General features: G+C 41.1%; 2 protein-coding genes across 2 annotated transcripts; one reads left to right on the top strand and one right to left on the bottom strand.

Moving 5' to 3' along the window:
- Positions 1 to 1,250: 1,250 nt before the first annotated feature.
- Positions 1,251 to 7,095, top strand: rab11al (RAB11a, member RAS oncogene family, like). The gene is made up of 5 exons (XM_088305772.1): positions 1,251 to 1,552; positions 4,391 to 4,586; positions 4,865 to 5,058; positions 5,379 to 5,459; positions 6,490 to 7,095. Exons 1-5 carry the CDS (start codon positions 1,513 to 1,515, stop codon positions 6,627 to 6,629), a joined length of 651 nt encoding a protein of 216 aa, XP_088161898.1. The 5' UTR covers positions 1,251 to 1,512; the 3' UTR covers positions 6,630 to 7,095.
- Positions 7,096 to 9,463: 2,368 nt separating this feature from the next.
- Positions 9,464 to 22,899, bottom strand: mex3a (mex-3 RNA binding family member A). Its single transcript, XM_088305771.1, has 2 exons — positions 22,344 to 22,899; positions 9,464 to 17,505 (listed from the first exon to the last, which is right to left on the bottom strand). Exons 1-2 carry the CDS (start codon positions 22,840 to 22,842, stop codon positions 16,373 to 16,375), a joined length of 1,632 nt encoding a protein of 543 aa, XP_088161897.1. The 5' UTR covers positions 22,843 to 22,899; the 3' UTR covers positions 9,464 to 16,372.

The following is a 22,899-nucleotide window of genomic DNA, read 5'->3' as shown; positions in this document are numbered from 1 at the left end:
AATTTAGCTGGATATTCTTTATTTTAACAAATTTAGCTGGATATTCTTTATTTTAACACATTTCAAGTGTGAGTTTGCACTGTTTAAATTACCTGCAAGATTTGAATGGAGCCCCAATCCACTCTTTATTAACTCCTGCTATGGTCTAAAGATTTTGTACTTTTTCCTTCAAAAACTACTAAATGTTACCTCTGTCTTCATTTCAAAATAATCAGATGCCTACTGAAAAAACTGAATTTTAGTATAATTAGAATTTATTTCTCTCAAGATTGAGAATTAATTCTCTGAAAAATATCTTTACTCTCACTATATTCTGATTATTCTCGCTGATCTTTTTTTTTTTTTCAATAAACAAAAGTATGGCTTTGGAGCCATCTTGTGGCATCCTGCTGCCAAGGAACTATGTTGAAGTGAGTTGATGAGCTTCATTTTGGACAAACGTAGTGCTTTGTCACCACGTTGTGGCAAACATTCATAATTATAAACCTTTTTCGTGGTTTCAATTGGAGATTTCTGTTATTTTATTTTTTGATTGATCTATTATATATTATGTTTGACTTTATTTAAAAGATAGAAACTTAAAGCCATTTTTGTTCTTAGGCTTTCAAAATAGCACGAAACTGCCCCTGTTTTTGGATCTGATTTGTTTTTATTATTTTAAATGTTCTAATTGTTTTCTTAAATTACATTCTTTTCTGTCAAATTTCCATTCACGTACAGCTCCAGGTTTCGAGTTGAGTGTATTGTTTTTATATGCCAGGATGGCCGAGTGGTCTAAGGCGCCGCGTTCAGGACCCAGTCTCCCCAGGAGGCCTGGGTTAGAATCTCGAATTTCCCCATTGTGGGACTAATAAAGGCATTATTATTATTATTATTATTATTAATGCAGTCCTTTTTTTAGCAGACGTAACAAAAAACGGTGGTTGTTTTTTAGGGGATTTACGAGTAAATTGAGTTAATAGGTTGGCGACGGCACGAGTTAATATCGTAGGGCAAGGTACGACAAAGGCAGTCCAAGTAAAAGTTGAAAGAGAAACAAATACGAGGTAAAAACTTGTGCTTGAGTGCTTGTTTATGATCACATTGTGCTGCTGCCTCCGTTGGTATCACCTGTTGAGGCTCCGGGCCACCTATGGTATCCGCAGGAACCAAAATCATAAGTGACACCCTGGTTGACCAATCCCGTCGAGGCGCGTGACAGGTGTCTGCCAGCCACAGACCAATGGGAGCCGAGCGAAGGCGTAACGAACACGTGACGTCGTCCCACTGCTGCTGCTCCGGTTTGCCGCAACTACTGGTGACAAGAAAACGGAGACGGAACGAGGAAGACGACGACAAACTTTGCCTCACACTTTTACCTTTTTCCGAGGGGGAGCCAAGACTACATCACCGCTGACGACGTGTTATTTGACCGGCTTGACGTTCGCCTCCCGCTGCTGCTGACTTCATTTTTCTGGTCATAGAACTTCGCTCGACTTGGACAAACGCGAGCGTGTCGAGTGAGGTGAAACTATGACGGGCCGGGAAGATGAATATGATTATCTCTTCAAAGGTGAGTCGCTCCATTTTGCCCCCCCTCCCGGACAGCCCCCCACCATTATTCTAGCTGGTTACGTTTAGCTTACCAACGTTCCAGTGACGGCGAACTTTTCTTCTCCGACGACTTTACCTCAGTCAGGGGGACAGCACCTGTTGCCATTCCTGTAATCACTTTTGAAGCCGTCCCCGGGCCATTGCTCCTAAAATAAGGCCACTTTAGTGAAGCTAAACCAACCGGCATGTGATGTGGCAAGTAGTCATCTTGCCCAAGCCGGTGACAATGCCTTAATCTTTGGACGAGGTGACGGTCACCCCCGTGGCAACTAAAACGCAAAAAAAATAAAAACACCAAAATCGGCTCCGTCTAATTACTAGAGTTCAGACAAATATCGTGTGACAACTGTCAATTACCAACAAAAACGACGATAAAGGTCATCAGTGTTCAATTTCAAGACACAGGTGGGTAAACTCTACCGTTCTGAAGTTTGGAGTCACATGGTTTTCGTCATTTTATTTTGTTTTTAAATCAAATCATTTTTCCCCAATGAAATAACATTAAAACTAACCAGAAATAGTCTCCAATTTATTTTTCTCTTGGAAAGCATTTGTAATATGTACAGCACTTTTTGAAGTGTTCTATAAATAAAGGTGAGTTGAGCGACAAAGTGCTGTACATAATAAAGATCTAATATAAACACAATAAATCATGAAATAATAGTGGCAACAAAATCATAATTAGGGAAGGGTATCGATTCAGATTTACAAAATCGATTCTATTCCATTTGATTTTCGATTCAGTTAAGGATTTCACACGGTACCAAGTTTATTTTTATTTGGAAGAAGAACCAGTGCTGCAAGTAGAATCGTCTTGATCTGACTTGGTGCATTATTAAAAATAGGATTATTAACTTTGATTGACCCCATTGCATTAACATTAATCATGTATGTTTTATTGAACGCGATCAAAACAATAAATAATAATTTAATTCAATTCCAACCACAGGGCAGGCTGTGTAAATAAAGTGGCAAGAACACACTAAATGCATGACATTCACGCCTTTGTGTTTTTCTTTCAACCAAAAAATGCATGACGTGAGATGTCACATGAATTTATGATTTTATGAATCAATTTCAGGTTGCTTGTGTCTTGGACTAAACTTTAACAGTCATCATGTTGGCTGCCTTCTGTTCCGCCAGCACTAAATGAATCAGAAATATACTCATAGACAATGTTAATGTTGTTAAAAAAAACAAACAAAAAAAAAAAACAACAAACAAAAAAAAACTGTTTTATTTAAAATACTGATATACACACAGCACTATCTTAACTTTTGGCCACTATCCCATTTCACTCACTCAGAACATTGAGAATGAGCTGAATGGTTTTTTTTTCCCCCAGATAAGGGTTTTAAATGCCTTTTCTTCAAATTCTAGCATGACCACAGGTGCTACTTGGCTTACGCCACACACAAAAAATGTCAAAAGAAACAAGCTGGCATCAGCCGCTGCAAATAGTCGTTCATAGTTGTACCTTGACGTGAACAAGAGGAACTTCAGAGCCTTAAACAAGCCAGCGTTGTCAAACTGGAAATACCTGCATGAAATGTGTGTCGGGGTGTGCTTGTGTGTGTATGTCCGTGTTCACTTCACACCATACAAAAGCTTTGTACCAGAGTAAAGAGATGAGATTTGATTCCAGCCCGACTGACATCAGCAAAAGTTATAGTGACAAAGTGCGGATGGCAGTCAGGTGCCTTAGGTTTTATTACTTTTGAACTTTTTCCCGCTTCTCCTTTTGTTCTTTTTTTTTGCACCTATGCTGCTTGCTGCAAGTCAAGCTGGACAAACTGCATACTGAGTCATACTTCCACCCCATTTGGCCAACCTCAGCACAGGAAGTCGTCCGCAGCTGTCCACTCCGAAGCTTCCTTAGCCTCTTCTTCCTATTTACTTGGCAGAAATTAACCCAACCAAAGAATTAATACGTCACTTTAAGAACAAAAGCGATGGTGTGGCACAGGGATCAATGCTAGAAAGTCCATCTAACGAACTGTCTGCTTCCATTTCTGTTCATATACAACATTTAACTTCCTTTTTTTCCAAAAATGTATACTAATTTTAAGTAATTTATTTGGGTAACAGTTGTTGCTTTAATTTGTCTTGAACTGATTAACTCTTCTAATCATTTGAATTAAAAACAATTTAAGCGACTACATAGGGCAGGCTCTGATCTAATCCAACCAAACAGGTTCGCCCTCCCAGAATTAGCTTCATAGCTCACGTGAGCGTCCACAGACTTTGGGAAAGGCTGGCGCCTCGTAAGAGTTTGGTGCAGGTTTTGATGTTTTGACACAAGCGCTGTCCGCGGCAAAGTCTGTCTTTTGTCGGCAGAAACGTCAACAATGTGATTGCGAATGGGCGTGTAACAGAGGCATAATTGCTCTCCCTTGACTTAATGGTTGCTTAATGATTATTCTCCTCCACCCAACATTTTGGACAAATGGTGGTAACTTCAAGGTGTGATGTCTTTAACACCATATTTGCTCTGACTAACACATCGCAGCAGTGTTGAAACATGACTTGGTTTGTTTGTCAATGCAGTTGCTGCAAGCAACCGTATCGCTAAACTTCCTATTTCATAAAGGTGGGATGGCGTCAGGGTGACTCACTTGACAAAAATCATAATATGAGGAACTTATAATACCGTAATATCGAACTACAAGAAGTCATGATTCATGGTTGAACATTTTCCAAAATGTCTTCCTTCCCGTGTGTAACAAAAGAGAATGTTTGAATTCTAATTAGTGAACCGCAGTTGATATTGACGCTAACACTCATATCCCCCCATTAGTGGTGCTAATTGGTGACTCGGGCGTCGGGAAAAGCAACCTGCTGTCCCGCTTCACCCGCAACGAGTTCAACCTGGAGAGCAAGAGCACCATCGGCGTGGAGTTTGCCACTCGCAGCATCCAAGTGGAGGGGAAAACCATCAAGGCGCAGATCTGGGACACTGCGGGACAGGAGCGATACCGGGCCATCACTTCTGCGTCAGTATAATGCACTCATGATATTGGATCACGGTTATCCCACCACGGTGAACCCCAGTTTATCGAGAGAATACATTCTAGACCCACCCGTAATAGGAGCAAATGTGCAATACAGAAACAATAAAAATCCTTTGCGGAAAAAGAGCTATAAAAGCCGATACAAAATGTACCGCAGATGTTCACGATGAAATGTACTGTGATAAATATCGCAATCATGCATGGTCGCAATATACTTTTGTTGTCGGTGTCCTGAATGTCCTCCTGTTGCTATTTTTCAGGTACTATCGCGGTGCGGTGGGAGCGTTGCTGGTCTATGACATCGCCAAGCATTTGTCGTACGAGAACGCCGAGCGCTGGCTGAAGGAGCTGCAGGATCACGCCGACAGCAACATCGTCATCATGTTGGTGGGCAACAAAAGCGACCTGCGCCACCTGAGAGCCGTGCCCGTTGACGAGGCCCGTAGCTTTGCAGGTGCCTATGTCAGATCTTTGAAACTTGAATGCTTCATTGTGTCAGGGCTGAAGAGAATTCACTCACACATGATGTCCTGTTCGAACATTTCTTTTATTTATTTTTGTTATTGTAAAACTTGCACTTTCTCGGCTGATTCAAACCATTCTTACTTGAAATTGTTCATCTTATTTATGACATCTTGGTAACTAATTGCATCGTCACCAAATGTCTCATCCGCCCCCCCGCACAGTTTCTATCGCGATTGCATTCTGTAGTTTTGCAAATAATTGCAGGCTTCTCATATGACAATATATGCCCTTTCAAAATCGTTTTTCCAGAAAAACGTGAACTGTCTTTCCTGGAGACATCAGCCTTAGATTCGACTAATGTGGAGCTCGCCTTCCAGACTATCCTCACAGGTGACTTTTATTTTCTTAGTTTTTCGTAGGTCTTTAAGATTTGTTTGTGTGTTATCAATTGAATTACAGAGTACATGCAATGATTTTCATGACGGGCAGCACGGTGGACGAGTGCTCCGAATGTCTGCCTCACAGTTCTTCCTGTGTGGAGTTTGCATGTTTGATGGTGTACCTGGGGACACACAGCTCACCAAAAAATATGGATGACCTAAAAGAGGAATAGGTCATTTTGGCTTGATGCAGCCATTTTGGGTGAATTGCAGGGCTTTTACTTTGACAAACTCTGACTAGGGAATTTTCCCAAATGAGCCCTAATTAAATGCAAGCAGACACCATCTATCATCTGCCTGTAGATGGCAGCAACATCCACGTAATCGTCGTCTTGCATCAATGCAGTGTTGAGCTCGCTCTCTCTGTCTCTCTTTCTCTCTCTCTCTCGCTCTAGCTCTAGCTCTCTCTTTCTCTCTCTCGTTCCCTCTTCCCCTCTATCTCTCTATGTATTAGTTTTGTACTTTTCTTCACTTCAGTCTGAAGGTTTTTCCACCGCCTTCCATTTGAGAACTTTGTGATACATCAACTTCAATGACAGCATCCAGTCTAAGATCCTGGGAGTGTAGGATTGACATCAATGACGTCATTGTCTCGTTGCACAATGAAGCTTCTCCTGATTAGTTAGGATGCATTTTTCCGTCAATTGCCAAACAAAATATTTTCATAGACGTTAGAATTCACTGTACTGCAATCATCGCGAATTACATCATTAACAAAGACAAGTGAGTCCGTTCCAGAAGCAGCCATGCAAGCCTCCATCATGTCACACAGATGAGCTTGTGTGTTTTGGATCATAAGTTGATTCTTTCTTTCTCCATACTTTGGCTTTTCCATCACTTTGGTAAAGGTTAATCTTGGTCTGATCAGTCCATAAAACTTTGTTCCGAAGCTTTTGTGCCTCTTCGTACTTCTACAACAAAAACAAAGGAATTGAACTTGCGTTCCAATACTAATGTCTCCCTCTCTCTCTCTCCCTCAGCCATCTATAACATCGTGTCGCAGCGGCAGATGTCAGGACGTAGCGACTCGGACTTCTCACCCGCCTCCAATGTGGTGCCCATCACGGTGGAGCCCACCCAGAACGCATCCAACAAGGGCATGTGTTGTCAGAACAACTGAGCCACACAGCGACAGTTAGATGCAGACAGACAGATATACAGGTGGGAAGACCGAGATGTGCGTAGATAACTACTTCACTTCATCACAAGGACTATTGTAGGGAGGAGGTGTACTTACAATATCCATGTTTAACCCTCCTGTTATGTTAGTTTCTCAGGAACAGCATTAATGTTCCTGGGTCATTTTGACCCCTTGCGAAAATTAAAAAAAAAATAAAATTTGTAGGGCTGCAAATATTTCCGGGGGGGGGTGGAGTTAAAATATGGACTTTTGGTAATATTCCAAATTGGAAGCGTCCCATGGGAATTAATTGCAAAATGAGGGTAATTTAATAGAAAGGGTATCATAACTATAACCATTTTATTTTGTCGTAACCAGACATCCATACAAAATATGAAGATAGGTCCTGTGATCGTCACGGAGCGCTAACTGCTTCCTTTATCCCCCATTTGGCTGGAGCAGTTGTGTGTTGCGGCATGGTACGACTGTACAGTGAACTCCCACATCTTCACAGCGCATGGAGAGCAAGCCCTGCCGCCAATCGTGAAAATCCACCAGAAATTGGCGACTCCCCCTAAAAGGGCTCATGACCGTGGCAATGCACAACTTTTGTCTATTAAGCTCCTCAACTCACATTACTTAATTCCTTGGTACCAACAGACCACTGAATGTCACCCAAACATTTTTTTCTATTAGACAAGGTTATGGCCTGGCTGAATGATGCTCCTCCCTTCACTTCAATAGCTGGCACCAAAATGTCGCAAGATGGCGGCAAAGCCAATATGTCAATTGGAGGAGTTCACAGTAACGTAGTGAAAATAAATCATTTTGTTTTGTCATCAGACATCCAAAAATAAATTGCTCTCCTTCCCCACATTTAAGTGCCTTGCCATCAGTCAGATGTTTAAGTCCCCTCCTTATAAAGAGCCAACCTTCCAATTTGTCCATTTCTGGTTTATTTTTGTTGATTCCCACGGTAAGTTTCCAACTTTGAAAATTTTGCAATCCTAGTCGTTTCTCATTATTAAGCACCATTGCCTTTAATATTTATAATTGAATAAGCCACTACACGTACTACTTTTTAATTATCTTTCCTTTAGAATGTCGGGTTGACATAAGAGGAGGGTTAAATGAAGCAGAGGTTGAGGAAAGTGTGGCGCACATGAAGTTTAGCACTACCAGCTCTCTCCAAATTAAGATTACTTGATCGCCCCCACCATAAAAACAAAACAAAAAAAACCCACCCTGGATTTAACCGCCACCTTCACTCCAACATTCCCAAAGACTGTCCCCGTTTCTCTCAATTGCTAAATGTTTCATCCGGAAATATTTATTGAACACTAGGTTTTCTCCTTTTTAATTGCATTGATTTTTAAATCCACGCTTATTGTTTGTGAGGACATCCGCCTCTCAATGATGGGCGACAAGGAGTCGTATTTCATAAATGCACACGTTGGTTCCTGGTCTGACTCTTTCAGATGCTTTTGAGGGAGGGGGTTGGGGGGGGGGGTCTCAAAGGCAAACCTCTGCCTTCTAGTGAGATAAATAGATGCCCCCCCCCTTTGCTTTTTTTGATGTGAATAACTGGAGGCTCTTTTACTGCTTTCTGTCTGGACCCGGACTTTTTAAACATTTTTTTTTAAACCCTCTCGCTTGCTTGTCTTTCCTGCGGCAGGTATTTTTGTTCATTATTTTTTTAAATAAAGGCAGACAGGTTGTTAGTGTGTGTTAGTAAGGGTTTGATGTAAATTGCACACAATTGTGTGCGCGTGTGTGCTGTGTGGCCTTCACAGGTCTTTCAACTGGGTGGTGCAGGATCAGGCTTTTTTTTTCTTTTTTTTTTTTTTTTTTTTAAGGAAAAGCAAACCATTATTCTAATATGTATATTGGACTGCATATGTACAAATAAATCTGATTTGTAATAGAATGTCTCTAATGGGTTTTTGACGAGCTTTGAGTCTTTCATTTAGTGTGATTAAATGCGATTTGTTTCAAGATCTAATAAGAGAATATTAACTTTATAGTCAGATAGTTTCACATCATATCTACTCCTTATTTCATTACATAGTGTATTCCACTATCGTGTGGGTTAAATTGACCAGGTTTGAAGGTAGAAAAAAACATTTTTTTTAATGATCTCATTCACTGCTGTGGACTCAACTGGAGTCAAACCATTTACTGCCACCGACAAATGTATTTTTGCCATTTCACTGAAAGTCGGAAAGCAGAAAAGCGACTTGGCCAGTTTCAGTCATTGATGGCACTTTTTATATTACTTTGTCTTCGTAATTATTTTTTTGCCATTGAAAGCCCTTTCTCAATTTTATTTTATTTTTTTATTTTATAGTTTGCGGTTTCCCAAACGCAAAATGATATTGACCGTCAAAGTCGCTGTGCTGCTTGATGTTTTTCACAAGAAGCTCATTTTCTTCACTTTTGTGTCCGAAACTGGTGGTTTTGTTGATGCCAACTCATGTTTTGCTACTGATTTACTAAAGGCAAAAAAAAAGAAATGGTAATATGGGGGAGTTTGCTTTGGAAACGACTGGCAGCAAATCAATTAAGTGAAACAAAAAATCTGATCACATATTTTTCTGATAGCCTTGTTCTTCAATCTCGCTGTGTCACGGTTAGTTCGAAGGATAAATTGTTCTGGAAAAAATCTGGCATTTTATTTCAATTTACCCAATTAAAAAAAAAAAATCATATGGTTAAAGATTTATTAAAATCAATTGTTATGTTTAAACAATATGCTGTACCACTATTTCTTCTAGCAAGAAACTTTCAGATTCTTGTAGCAACTCTCAAAGTACAACTCATCTCCATGACTGGGATCATTTTCATTTTGTTCTTTTTATTAGAAACATTTACAATACATCTTGTATCTTGGAAAAATAACAAAGAACCAGAACTAACATGGAGCAGATACATTAATAATAATAATAATTAATCATAAAAATGTCTTCCAAAAAATGTAATTCACCAAAAAAACGTGTGCTATAAGAAATAAACCTGCAATATCACATGCCTCGTCGAGGGCATGACACACTGTAACAGAGTCCAAAGATTTTTTTTTTCCATTTTTCATTTGTCATTTTTGTTCCCATCCATCAAAAATAGTTGACGGTCAGCCACAGAGCGCCACACACACACACACACACACACGCAAATGTGAGGGGGTGGGGGGTGGGGCGACCCTCTTTTCACCGTTTACAGAGAAACCAGAAACTAACGCCAGCCTGATGATGCTGGCCCGTAAACTAACGCACTACCACCACTATTAGACCGGCATGAAACACACACACACACACACACTACTTGTGCTGCAATTATTGGCAAACGCTACCAAGAGACAAACTGTCGACCGCATCGGCCGTCTTCGGAGGAAGGTTGCGAGCTTTCACCTTTAGCCCGTCACGTTCAGCAGGAAATTTGTCAAGTTTTGACCAATAAATACATAAACTACAGGAACTTCAAGTCGATTTGCTGTGAGGTGAATGCAAATACTGTATACTCGTCACCCAAAAGTATTGGAACAGTGAGGCTAATTCCTTTGTGTCTGCAGTTGACCGCAAAACTCAAGGCCCCAGGATATTTTTCGTGGCCATCCACCAAAGCCAATCAAGTTCATGTGTCTTTTAATTTCGGTTTGCAATTTTCCTTCACTTTTTACAAATATAACTCGTATTTTTATATATATATATATATATATATATATATATATATAATATAATATATATATATATAATATATATAACGTGTAGGGCAAATTGAGTACACGTAATAATTTGCTGAGGTGATTATATAATATTCAATCATACGCAGCTCTCTGAGGGAAACCAGAACTGGCACTTGGCCACGACCAAAATGACTTTGACATCCCTGCTTAGACTGAAAGATTTGCTTTTGATGTAATAGCTATTATTTCCAGGTATTCAACTAACACACAACTTCAGCATTATTTGTGATTTGCTTTCAGTAAAACCGAAGGAAGTGTCCTCACTGTTCATAAATCCGACATGGGGACTGACCGGCATCAAAACTCGCCACCTTTTGACCTCCGAAAATGCTCCCCGACTATGAAAATCTAGCCTAAGTGACCACACGACATACATGCAAACTAGTACAGTAATGATCCTGTTGTGTGTTATGTGTGCTATCTAGTTACAGTACATAGATCTACTAACGCAGTGCGCCCTCTTGAACACCACCGGGCCTCAAGTTTTGCCAAACCTGCTAAAAATTGGCCTTTGTCAAGTTGCTCTGTCGCTGTCAATCAAAAAAAAAACAAACAAAAGTGGAGTTGGAGATGTCCAAAATGAAAAGTTGTATGCAGTCAAGACCTAGACCTTGATTTTGTATTTTGAATCACAGAGGAAATATGTAATGCAGTCAGTAAGTCAGTACCATGGGCTTACAGTTGAAGGCATATGTGTGTATGGGGGTCGCGGCAAGGGGGATTTACTAATGCAAGACATGAATAATAATAATAATAATATAATTGAGGCACAAGATTGATGCTCTGTGACTAAAATATCTCCAAATTCTTAAAAAATAGTCTATTCTGTCGTGGGCGCAGCACGAGTGTCGTCCGGCGTCCATAACTGTCATAAATAAAACTTTTTTTTTTTCTTTTTTCTTTTTTTTTTTTTAACGTAGAAACTGACTTCCCCCATCTTGTTTAGAAATATATTAACTTTTTGTCATTTGAATTAAAAAACAAAAGGTCTTTTAAATAGGTTTGTTTTCTTAAATAACATCCAGATACTGACTTTTTTTTTTCCTTACCCCCCACACTCTGTGTTCTAAGAAATAAAAACCAATGTTAGCAAAATAGATTTGACAAAACTGTAATGTTTTTTTCTTTGTCATTTTAAGTTACTTTCTATAAATGTATGTGGAAGAACTCAAATATATTGAAAACTTGTCACAAATTCATTGCCCTAAACTCCACCCAAAAAACAACAAAAACTTAAAGCTTGTAATAAAAAAAAAAATAAGGAGTGCATTAGGTTGTGTTTTCTTCATACATTCAAATGCATTACTTGCTCGATTTTCGTAAAAAGTTGGTTACAATTCCTTAAGTGCATCCATTGAGAATTAGGATTTCCTATCACTCCTTCAAAGGGATTCTATATAAATGCATAAGTCCATTTTCATAGCAAGAAAAACATCAACAAATCCTATTTTGACTAAAACATAAAAATCGTAATACAATATCGTAAAAAATAATACTAAGGGAAAATTAACGACTCGAATGTCTCCGCGAGTCGTTTCCACCGCCCCCCTTTCAAGTTGCTCGTGTCGCGTTCCAAAGTATTTCATACAAGCCCGAGCTGCACAAATGAAACTTACGTACATTTCTTAACAATTCTATTTTCGTGTATCAATTAAACTACGCAGCAATACTCTATACCATTTGGAGAAACCCACGTAAGCCTTGAGGTCGTAAAGCTTTTTGGATGCGGATAACTCTTAGCTGTACGATACGATATCTTGCTAGCATGCAGTGGAAAACTCCAAAATCAACTCTGAAAATTGTCCTCATTTGACGTCAACTCTATTGTGACCCGACCCATGATACGATTGTGAGGCGTTCCAAACATGATATGTTTTCACAGATTCGCTTTTACAATGTACGATATCGCGTTCATAACACTTCTAAGTTGGCTCTGGTCGTACGTTGGTCTTTGGCTACATGTGACCATAATACAAAGCAGAGGCGAAGTCTGGAAGCTACGCTAAAAGCTAAGACGCTCGTTAGCGCTATTAGCATTGTTAGCATCCACATTCGTCTTCTCATTGCCGCTCAGAAATCCTGAAACGAGTGCTTAATATCCAACATATCACGCAAAAGAAAAGACCCTGAAGAGCACAGCAATTATCCTGAAAGTTTTTTTCAATTTTTATTTTTACTAATCAAAGAGCTGCGACGAGCTACCAAATGCTAATATGCTAATAGTAAAAGTAGTCTGAATAGAATATTACTGTTTATTGCTTCATCTTAATGTACATAGAAACGCGTGTCTTCATTCAGGGGTTATTATCGTCATCATTATTATTATTATTATTATTACACATACAATTCATCGGAACTTTTATGTATTTCAGATTTATACAGTAGAGGCTTCATAAAGGATATCATAGTAGCGTCTGATTATTTATATATTTAGACGCAATACTAACTTGAAATAATATTTGTTAAACGTATGGATCTATCTCATAAAGGCAAATATTCGAATCAAAAAAGTGATGGGTAAACACGTATTATAATAATAATAATAAAAGATTTTCTTTTTTTCTCTTTCTTTTTTTTTAATCTTCCTGTGCTAAATTGGCGTAGTAATCCAAAAGCTTTGTGGAAGCGGGACGTCCGATGCGCAAATAAATGTGTTGTTTATTTACAAAGAGTCTTTGAATACTTGTATATAAAGAGGCAGCCCTCTCTCGTCGTCACAGCAACAAGAAATACAACATAAACAAAAATGACAGGGAATCCTATGTGCATGTCTTAGATTCTAGGAAATATTTCACCATCAGTGGTCGGTTTGGTATTCATCAAATGCGTTTGTTCTCTTCGTAAATAAGGTGCTTTACTCTTCATATTGATTTGTTTTTGTAAGTGTAAGTGGTTTTAACCCTGCTGTTAGGTTTGTTTCTCAGGAACAGCAACAATGTTCTTGGGTCAATTTGACTCGTGGACATGGAATTCATCCAAAAGGGTCAGAAACAGAAAAAAAAAAAGTCTCATTATTAGCTCCATTATGAACATTTCATAGCCAATATGTGACCGTTCATAAGATAAAACCTACTTTTTGTTTTTCTTTCACGTTAAAACGGGTCAATTTGACCCGCGACATAACAGACGGGGTTAAGGGTGTCATTTTCTGAACCCCTTCCTAAGCCAAGTGTGATTCACATTCTTTAACTTTGAAAAGTTCTTGTAAGGGTTGGTGCAATGGAAACCAACGTGTCAGCCTAAATGGCATTATTGAAATAAAAAAAAATAAAAAAATTAACATTAAGGCATAAAACAAAAATACTAAGATTTTTTTTTTGACTGTGCTGTGCAATTTCTCCATAGAATGATACTCTTTATTTCTACTATCTCATCATAGAATGTAAGTTACTTTTATTTAGTAAGTGTTCCACGTGCTTTGCTTTGTGTTTGGCTCTTGAGAGGAGGCCAAGGGGGCTTGGCGGTGAAAGATGTGGCTGGGACACAATTTAAAACAGGCCAGATGTCTTTTCTAGGGGTGGGCCAAAATATCAATATCGCGATACATCCCATCACGATCACTTTATCAGTAGACTAAGAATAAGTATCAATACCCGATACCTTAAAAACAGAATTGAAAACAGTTTGAAGGCTAACACCGAGGCGATACGTGTTCTCCAATATCAGTATTGCGATACAGTGCATCATTATCCAAGTATTGATACCTGATACCTATAAAACAACTCGAAGACTCAAGCTGAAGTGATATTGCAATCCATTCTATAATCTTAGTATCGAATCAAAAACATTGGGTATCGATGCCCAATACATTTTAAAAGAGTTTGAAGCCTCAAGTCGAGGCGACACATTTTCTCTTGGAATAAGATCATGTTCGTGTTGATATCATGATACATTGTGCCATTATCACAGTATGGATACACCAATCATCTTTCATCGATACTTTCACCCATTGAAGTGCTACAGCCACCCATATCATGTAAATATGCCCCCCATGCAGCATTGACAGGCGAGCAATCTGATTGGACACTTATAATGAGTTCTTCTGGCAACGCAAGGGTTGATAATTAGCTTCATTATTGTGCTGTAAATATCATGATGTATCGTTCCTATCAGTACATCCCTTATCGTATAATATAATTGGGATAGTATCATTCAGACTCTACCATTCCCACCCCTAGATGGCCTCCTTTACCCAACAAGCCACTCCCCCCCCCCATTTAATTCAACATCTTAAGCCCCCACCTCCTTACCCGAACCCGTTTGTCCACCCCTCCCCCCTTGAGCTCGGGCCGGAGCATAATTTGATTCAGCGTGAGTGCTGGTTAAATGGGGCGTTTCCTCCACTTTCCTGTCAATTACAATTGTCTGATTTCATTCAAGCTAGGGTGGGGGGAAGAAGGAAGGGGGGCGGGGAGAAGGGAGGGGGTCTCCCATTGGCTGGGGCCCTAGTGTCCATGGTGAAGGGGCAGCTGCTGGATGTCCCTTACTGTAGCCAGGGAGGGGTCGGCGGGTAGGCCTTTTTGGATCTGTCACGTAAACCCTGTTTTGAATTTCACAGTTAGTGGGGGTGTGTGTGTGTGTGGGCGTGTGTGTGTGTGTGTGTGTGAGTGAGAGAGAGGGGGGGTTTAATAAGGGGGCTAGTGGGGGCGTCACGCTACACCTCGTGATAGGCCATTTTTTTTTCAACATGGCCACATGGTGTGGCTTTCAAATCTTGTATATTGGTGGGGTGGGCGCAGAAAACCGGTTAGGGGTCAGTGAGTGCTGAATTCTCCCCTCCGGTCCGCACCTGGCCCAGCCCATTTGCCTAATTATCAAAAGAGCGCCCGCCAGGCCCCGCTGTCCGAGCGCCCACAGACAATAACGCTCCTCAATCCGAGGGAGGGTCACACTGTAAGCAGCCCAGATAAGGGGGACATGTGGCAGGGGCTGGGGGGATTGAAATGAGAGAAAACAGGGGGACCAGACGAGATATCCACACACCTGCTCACGCCAGACACCAAATCCCCCCCCCAAAAAAAAAAAAAATCTCGTCTTATTTGCATGAGGTTTGCTCACATTGTCGACGAATATAATCGAGAGAATAAAAAAAGAAGGTGGCTTGGAGGGGTGTTCGTCAAGGCCTACTGGTCCAATTTCAAAGCCTTTTTTTTTTTTGGGTGGGGGTACTGGGCAAGTAAAATCAGTCCTTTAAGCTACGAGGAGAAAGCGAACAACACTGAATCTTTTCAGCAGATTACAGCGAGCCTTGCGGAATCAATAGCCCCCCCATCCAATGAGATTCGCTCATTTTGGGAGCCGTGGTTTGAACAATGGCACCGATAAAATGGCATATAATGTAATGCCCCCCCCCCCTTCCCAAAAAAAAAAAAAAATCAAGAGTATACCCATGGATGAAATTATTTGACTAAAACTCATTCACATTTTCTATTGTCAAAGCATAATAAAAGGATTCATTTATCATCAATAAGTGTGATTGACAACCCTCTTTTAGACCCGAGATGATTGTATGGTGCGGTGTGAATTGAACCATCCTCCTTCCTTATAAACCCACTTCATGGTAACATAATACAAAAAAAAAAAAAAAAAAAATGGAATCATAAAATGTTCACATTATGTCGGCCTACACTGTGATTCTGCATTTGGGAATAACAGCAGCAGTCCCATCACAAAATTCAGAAAAAAAAAAAATCAAAACCTGAAAAGGTACTACTATACTTCTCTTATAAACCAAACTTTTATAAAATATATATGCATATATATGTATATAAAAGAAAAACTGAAAAATATTTCTTATACTTTTTAGTAAAGCAAGCAGTGCCTTCTAAAATAGCTGCTTGATTGTTTTAAAATTTTTCTGAAAAATGAAAAATGTATCGCAATAATAGGAATAAGAATAATAACAACCGTAATAAGAGCAACTAATTAGCCGACCGACAAACGCGAGACCAAAACAAAAACAAACAAACCAAAAAAAAAACTGGCTAAAAAGGGACGCGGTTCCTTAGGAGAATATTCGGATGGCCTGCGAGACCTGCGTGTGGCACACGGGACACTCGGGGTGGTTGAGCTCACAGATTCGGATGGCGCACTCCATGCAGAAGAGGTTGTGGCCGCAGGGCACCAGGGCGGCCGTCACTTTGCTCTCAAAGCATGTCATGCAGTCCCGCACGGCCGGCGGCGAGTCCGGCACCGGGAGCCGCCCTGGAAAGCCGCCCTCCCCCGCCGAGGTGGGCTCGCTGTGGGCGCGGCGAGCCTGCGCGTGCGGCGACCCCGACACCATGCTGCCGACGGACGAGTTGGCCGGCGGCTCCGGGAGTCCCGGCGAGAGTCTAGTGAGGGGCAGCGGGAGCCCTCCGAAGCTCTTGGATCGCTGCTGGGCGTAGAAAGCCATCTGCTTGGGGTAGTCGGGGTCGCCCCAACTCTGGGTGCCCTCCGAGCCGAAAAAGGAGCAAGGCTTCTCTCCGGAGCTGGAGAAGTTTCCCTTATTGTAGATCCCCACACCCTCGCCGCCTCCTCCTCCCCCGAGGGCATCGGAGAAGTTCTGGCGGTAGCTGCTGGTCAGAGGTTTCCGCTGGCCCCCCTGGAGGCCCCACACTTGCTGGAGCCGACTCTCAAGGCCGCCGCCGCTGCCGCTGCTCCCCGCCGGACTGCTGCCGCCGTTGGGGCCCAGGCAGTCGTTCTCGTTGTTGTGGTCATGCAGGCCTCCCGTCCGGAAGGCGATGTGCGCCTCGATCTCCTCGCGGGCTCGCTCGGCGTTGCTCGGGGAGCCCGTGATCTCAAAGACGGGGTCCCGGTCCCGGCTGGGGGTGACGATGTACGTGCAGGTCTGCTGCTGGATGCGCTTGATGGTGGAGCCTTTGGGGCCCACAACCAGTCCCACCACTCGGTACGGCACCCTCACCTGGATGGTGGTCTGGCCCGGGAGCGGGGTGGGCGGGGAGCCGCTGAAGGACACGCCCAGCTTGTTGCGCGACGCCCTGAGCATGGAGAAGTGCTCGGCGGCAGAGATGATCTCGCGGCGGGCCAGGGCCACGTCCTCCTTGCGGCCGGTTATCAGGAATACTGGCTCCTCGCCTCGCACCGGGGTCTTGATGTAGGTGTTGGTCTTGGCCCGCAAGGCTTTTATCTTGCAACCTGCAGTCACACCAACAAACAGGTTAAAAAATTGCACGTGGATATTTCCATTCATCCAGGTCATTTCTTTCTCCGGGCATTGAATCCATCGCAGCGGGACTGCTTCGTTTGTGTTTGGAGACATTTATTTTACTTGTCGTCTGAGAAGGCTTCTTCATTCCGTGCAGCAACACTTGGTTTGGTGGTTTGTCCGAAACCAATCTTGCCTCGCGTTCGTTTTCCAAGTCAGATTTTTTTTTTTTTTAAACTTTTAACACCAAGTTTCACCAAAATATTCAGCTCTCCAAGTACCACCATAAATCTAAAATAAAAATACAGTGGGAAAAAAATAGAGGCTCAGGTTTTCGTCCTCAAAAATACATTTATCTTACAAAAGTTAAATACAACTGAACTGTACTTTAAGTACTGGATTTTAACAATCTACTAAGTTGTTGCACAGCTGCAAGCTTTATTATAATATCTTTGATTGTGTTTCATTTATTCCATTTAAAATTTTATTCAGTGATTCTTTAACATACCACTAGAGGGAGCATGCATACTACTAATTGTACGACACTTTAAACACTGGTCTGAAGTATGTTTGTTAGCATTTGAAATGCTTTGAACTCTCTTCCCAAATATTTTGGATTATAGTTTGTGGTATATTTATGGTTTAAACTTTTAATATAGGTTGTTATCATCACTTTTAGATAAGAATCGAATATTTGTAGATTTTCCCAAATATCGGTATATGGGGGGGGCGCAATGACAATAATTTATTTTTTAGGTTTTCCAGCCTGCACATTGTGCAAAAAACAAACAAGCAAAAAAAAATATTTTAAGGCCTAAACATTAAAATGAAGGTTACTTTACAAATGACAATAACTGATGAAAATCCATACTTTGGATGTGAACAAGGATCATAAAATTCAACACGGACTGAGAGTTAAGTAGAAATCGATGATGTTTGCTGAATTTGAGTTTGGGGTGTGTTTTTGTAGCTGGAGCTGGAACTTGTATGCTCTGTTTGTATGTGTTGCTGCTCTCCGCGTGTGTGTGTGTGTGTTAAAGAAGTAGTTGATTGCCAGCTTACAATTAACGTCTCATCGATGCTAATTTCCTATAGCCCATGTATTACGTTTCACACACTATGTTAGCATTAAGCTAGAAGGTTTTAGTTTGACGAAATGATTTGCTTTAGTTGAGTGTTTTTGTCTCTGAATACGTTTCATTTGTCGGTTTTACATTCAACTTCAACTGAGTGACGAACAAAAAAAAAAATTGCCTCTTAATTTGAAAACTACGCAAGCAAGAGTCCTCTTTTCCTCGCTGATGAAATGCTGTCTCCCAAAAAGCACTCAGGAATACTTTTTAAAGATTTCTTTTAAAAGCCAAAATGTCTTCTAAAATGAGTTTTAACAATTGTGGCAGGGCTTAAACTATATTACAAACATTTTTAATCTGGCCTCTCGATTTTGTGAGTTTTCACCTATTGTGGGTGGCTCAGGAATGTATCCCCCACGATAAACAGTAGCCTGTAACCTGCTTTGCTTGTCACACCTCAGTCATCCAAAATAGATTCCAGGTTACCCTGAACAGGATAAACAGAATTTTTTGTTGTTGTTGTTCTTGTACTTTTACTGATAACAAACAAGCCAACTTTAGGAATGCCAGATCGACACATTTAGTGGATGATTATTGAGAACTTATTTGAGCACTTCCTTAACGACTGACGTGATGAGCTTTCGGAACCACCGCAGATCTATTTGCAGCATCACGGTCATCCTTCTGAGTTTGACCTCTCCTTGAACTTGCGACCGGGGCACTCTCAGCTTGCTTTTTTTTTGTTGTTGCTTTACGTCCTCTCTTTTTTTGCGGGGGGGATCACACCTATTTTGTGAAGCTGTGTTGAAGCTGGATGGATGTTTTCATGCAGCCACTCAGCCGGCCGGCCGTTGAGAGACAGAGGGAGCCAGCGCCCTGGTTATTGACCAGTTGGTCAGGCTTTTCTTAAAGGGACCTGTGCACGAATCAGCAGCTCTTTTCATGCACCAGAAGGGAAAGGGCGCTTTGGGGGATTTGTTTGGTTTTTTTTGTTTGTTTTTTTTTTTTCATTCAAACCTGACATCTGCAAACACCCGTGGAGGCAGCCCAGCCGGACCCGCTGGTGCTTTAACGAGGCTAATAGACGCGGCGGTGTCGCAAAGGATCACGGAGCAACACATTCCTGCACGCCGCCTTTTAATCAGTACAAAATGAGTGTCCCAATTAGACAATTACAGGGGCAGAGATTAATCAAACACACAACAAGAATTTACAGTCGCCCGAGACGCTTCATTGGCAATGGTGGGACCGTTCCAAACGATGCAAGTGGGGGGAGCGTTAAACGGCAAGGTGATGCGTACGTTGACAACATTGTAGTAAAAAGTAGGGTTGCACAATTTGGGAGAATTTTTACTTGCAAAATTTTCCATAGGAGTTACAGGAATGTATTTGAATGAGTGGATTTAAACCAGGAATTAACAACTTTGAATTTACAGTGGTTGAATAAAATCCTTTTAGCATAATTGAGAAAAAGAAATTCTGAAATTTTCAATTTGAAATGACTGGAATTTTTTTCTGTAAATTCAACAAAAAAAATTCTACCCCTATGCAACATTAGTAAAGACTGAAAATGTTCATGTGATGACAAAAAAAAAATTAAAACGCTGTAGATGGCACTTAAAATAATTTTTGTATTTAACTTTATTTACAATGTAAATAAATTGAGTAATTTTTTTAAGTAAAAATTTATGTTCCACCATTATTGTTTTGGTTGCGAAAATATATTCTGTGATTTTTATTTTTAATTTTAAAAATGACTGAAAATGTTGTAATGTGCATGAAGTGAGCATCAGCAATTTTACAACAGCTCTGACAAATTGTATGGCGATTTTTTTTTTTTAATAATTGCTGATTGTATGGATTATATTTGTTTTCACAAAAGAATGTTTTTGTGAGTTTCTGCTTAAATGAAAACCAGTAAAAAGTGTATCACCTCTGTTTGTTTGTCAAACAAAGCAGGGAATGAATATGATAGAAATACATTTTAAAGAATAAAATAGAACTTTTTGTCGCAAGAACAATTATAGTCATTAAATAATCGATGAATCAGTCTGACCAATTTAATTATTAGTAATGGCATTGTTCACTTCTAGGCCATGACCAGCAGAGGCACTGTTGACTTGCAATTAGTTTTGTAATGAGAAGAAGAAGACGCCAGATTGTAGAAATCATTTTGCCAACATTTTGTACAAGGCTACCAAATTTTTGGGGAAAACTTTAAGAAAAATATTTTCCATTAATTTAAAGAAATTAGTTCCCTGATTTGTTTGTGGCACGTGTCCCTCCATTCGCCGAAATGTCGTGCAATTCTGACTTTTTTTTTTTTAAGATAGCCCTTTTGGGCTAGTGTACTTCATAAAATGAGCCCTCGTCATTGTGGCATCCTTGAAAATTCAAACTGCTAAACTTGACCACAATTCTCACATTTGTTTTGTTTTTTTATCCCACCTTTTGGGCTACCATACAAAAGTGTAAAAAGGATGTGGAAAAAAAAGTTGTAGGTATTTTTAGGCATACATTTTTGAAGCCTTTTGTGCAACTATACTTAAAGAAAATAGTTCCAATTTGTCCTCGTGAGGGATACATAAGACATTAGCTTTGTTTGGGGCATTCATTAGCATAATTATCAAAGAATTTGGAGACAGTTTTTAATTGCCCAAAACTTCAGAATTCCAACTGCCATTTGAGTGCTTTTATTAATCACGTCTTATGTTTTGGGCAACCATACTCTATGAAATGAGTCCTGGCCATTGTGGAATTGCTAGAAAATATTCAACGACCACACTACAAAAAAACACAACTTATATTTTTGGGCTAAAACAGTAATTTAAGTTGGAACAACTTTAAAATATTAATTGTTGACACTTACACTGTGTATGTTAATTAGCACAACAAAGCAAGCCAAACAATTTGCTGAGTTCTTTTGACTTATATCTTCAAGTTAGGGACAATAACTTTTCTTTGATCAAATTTGCCCATTAGCCAAATTTAAAATATTTTGTAGAATTGCACAACTTAAAATGTTATCAAAGGTTGTTGCCTTGACATTTTGAGTTCTCAACGTTAAAATTTGAGTTCAACTAATGTTTTTTTTTTTCTCAACAGTGCATAAACATTCAGAAACCGCCAAAAATTCTCGCGGAATAGCAATAATTTGTCATTTCTACGCTGGCTAAATGACTGGCTGGTCTTGCTTCTTTTGTCCAAATGTGTCAGTGGGCCATCTAGTGAAAACATCCAAAACATCACCCCCACCAGAACCTGGTGGAAGCCAGACTTCGTTTTTTCCTCCACTAGCAGCCCTCACCCCACACCACCACCTCGCAACCTTCACCCACTCAGCCACCCACCCTCTCTCCCCACCGCCCTCCTCACAACAGCACGTTGCCTTTTGAACAGTCTGGCGCGTCCCAGACGACAAAGGAAGCCAACGCTCCGCTGACATTGATGGCGTTGGATTGTGGAATCGTGCGCCAGACTCAATCTTCACTATACACGAGTGCGTAAAAAAAAGGAAATCTGATCAAATTATGAAATCATGGGGGAAAAAAAAGCTCCTGGGTGATGATGGAACTTGTGAGGCAGGAAAAGTGGGAGGCTGATGCCTCATGGAAAAGGAGGAATAAGGGGAGGGGGTACACAAAAAAAACACCACCACCACCACTCCCTTTTCTTTGTTAAAGGTAACATTGGAACGAGAAAAGTTTGCAAGTAAAGCATGCTTCTTTTAGATTTTTTTTCGGGGCTGGATTTACCTTGCCTGCCCACTATCTCGGCCACATGCTCGGAGCTGGGCACCGGGACGCATTCGGTGATGTTGCACCCGCGTCCTTTGGGCTCCCCGGACGAGCTCTCGTACAGGGCGCACAACTTGCTCTTGCCTTGGAGGATCGACGCGTCCCCTCCGCCTCCGATTCCACCGATTCCCCCAATTCCTCCTCCTCCACTATTGTGGTGGTTGTTGTTGTTGTTGCTCCGGTCTTGCACTCCGCTCGTCGGAGCTCCTCCGCCGCCGATAACAACACTACCTCCACCACCTCCTCCACCTCCTCCTCCTCCTCCACCGTCCTCGCCCTCGCCGAGCCCCAGGAGCGACAGCTGGCCGAGCGCGACCCTTAGGGCGCGGGAGTCGTCCTCATCGTCGTCGGGGGGCCCCAGCAGACCTGCCTCGCCCCCGAAGCCGGAGCCGGCCAGATCGGCGCCGTAGCCCCCGTTTTTCTCCATGATCCCTGCGAGCACCAGCAGGCTCGGCATGGCTAAACAAAAGAGTGGCGCGAGACAAAGACGACGGGGAAGAGACTGGAGAGAGAA

Source organism: Idiotropiscis lumnitzeri, chromosome 10 (genome assembly GCF_059441095.1).
Source record: "Idiotropiscis lumnitzeri isolate Australia: NSW breed Sydney's pygmy pipehorse chromosome 10, RoL_Ilum_1.0, whole genome shotgun sequence".
Lineage (NCBI taxonomy): Eukaryota > Metazoa > Chordata > Actinopteri > Syngnathiformes > Syngnathidae > Idiotropiscis > Idiotropiscis lumnitzeri.
This window is presented reverse-complemented; position numbering and strand designations above follow the sequence as displayed.

What these genes read in the sequence shown, in the direction of transcription:
- mex3a (XM_088305771.1), bottom strand. Translation starts at nt 22,842, where the DNA reads ATGCCGAGCCTGCTGGTGCTCGCAGGGATCATGGAGAAAAACGGGGGC. An exon ending in CGAGATAGTGGGCAGGCAAG is followed by an intron (nt 17,506 to 22,343) that starts GTAAATCCAGCC and finishes GTGTGACTGCAG; the next exon opens with GTTGCAAGATAAAAGCCTTG.
- rab11al (XM_088305772.1), top strand. Translation starts at nt 1,513, where the DNA reads ATGACGGGCCGGGAAGATGAATATGATTATCTCTTCAAAG. An exon ending in CGAGGCCCGTAGCTTTGCAG is followed by an intron (nt 5,059 to 5,378) that starts GTGCCTATGTCA and finishes TCGTTTTTCCAG; the next exon opens with AAAAACGTGAACTGTCTTTC. An exon ending in CTTCCAGACTATCCTCACAG is followed by an intron (nt 5,460 to 6,489) that starts GTGACTTTTATT and finishes TCTCTCCCTCAG; the next exon opens with CCATCTATAACATCGTGTCG.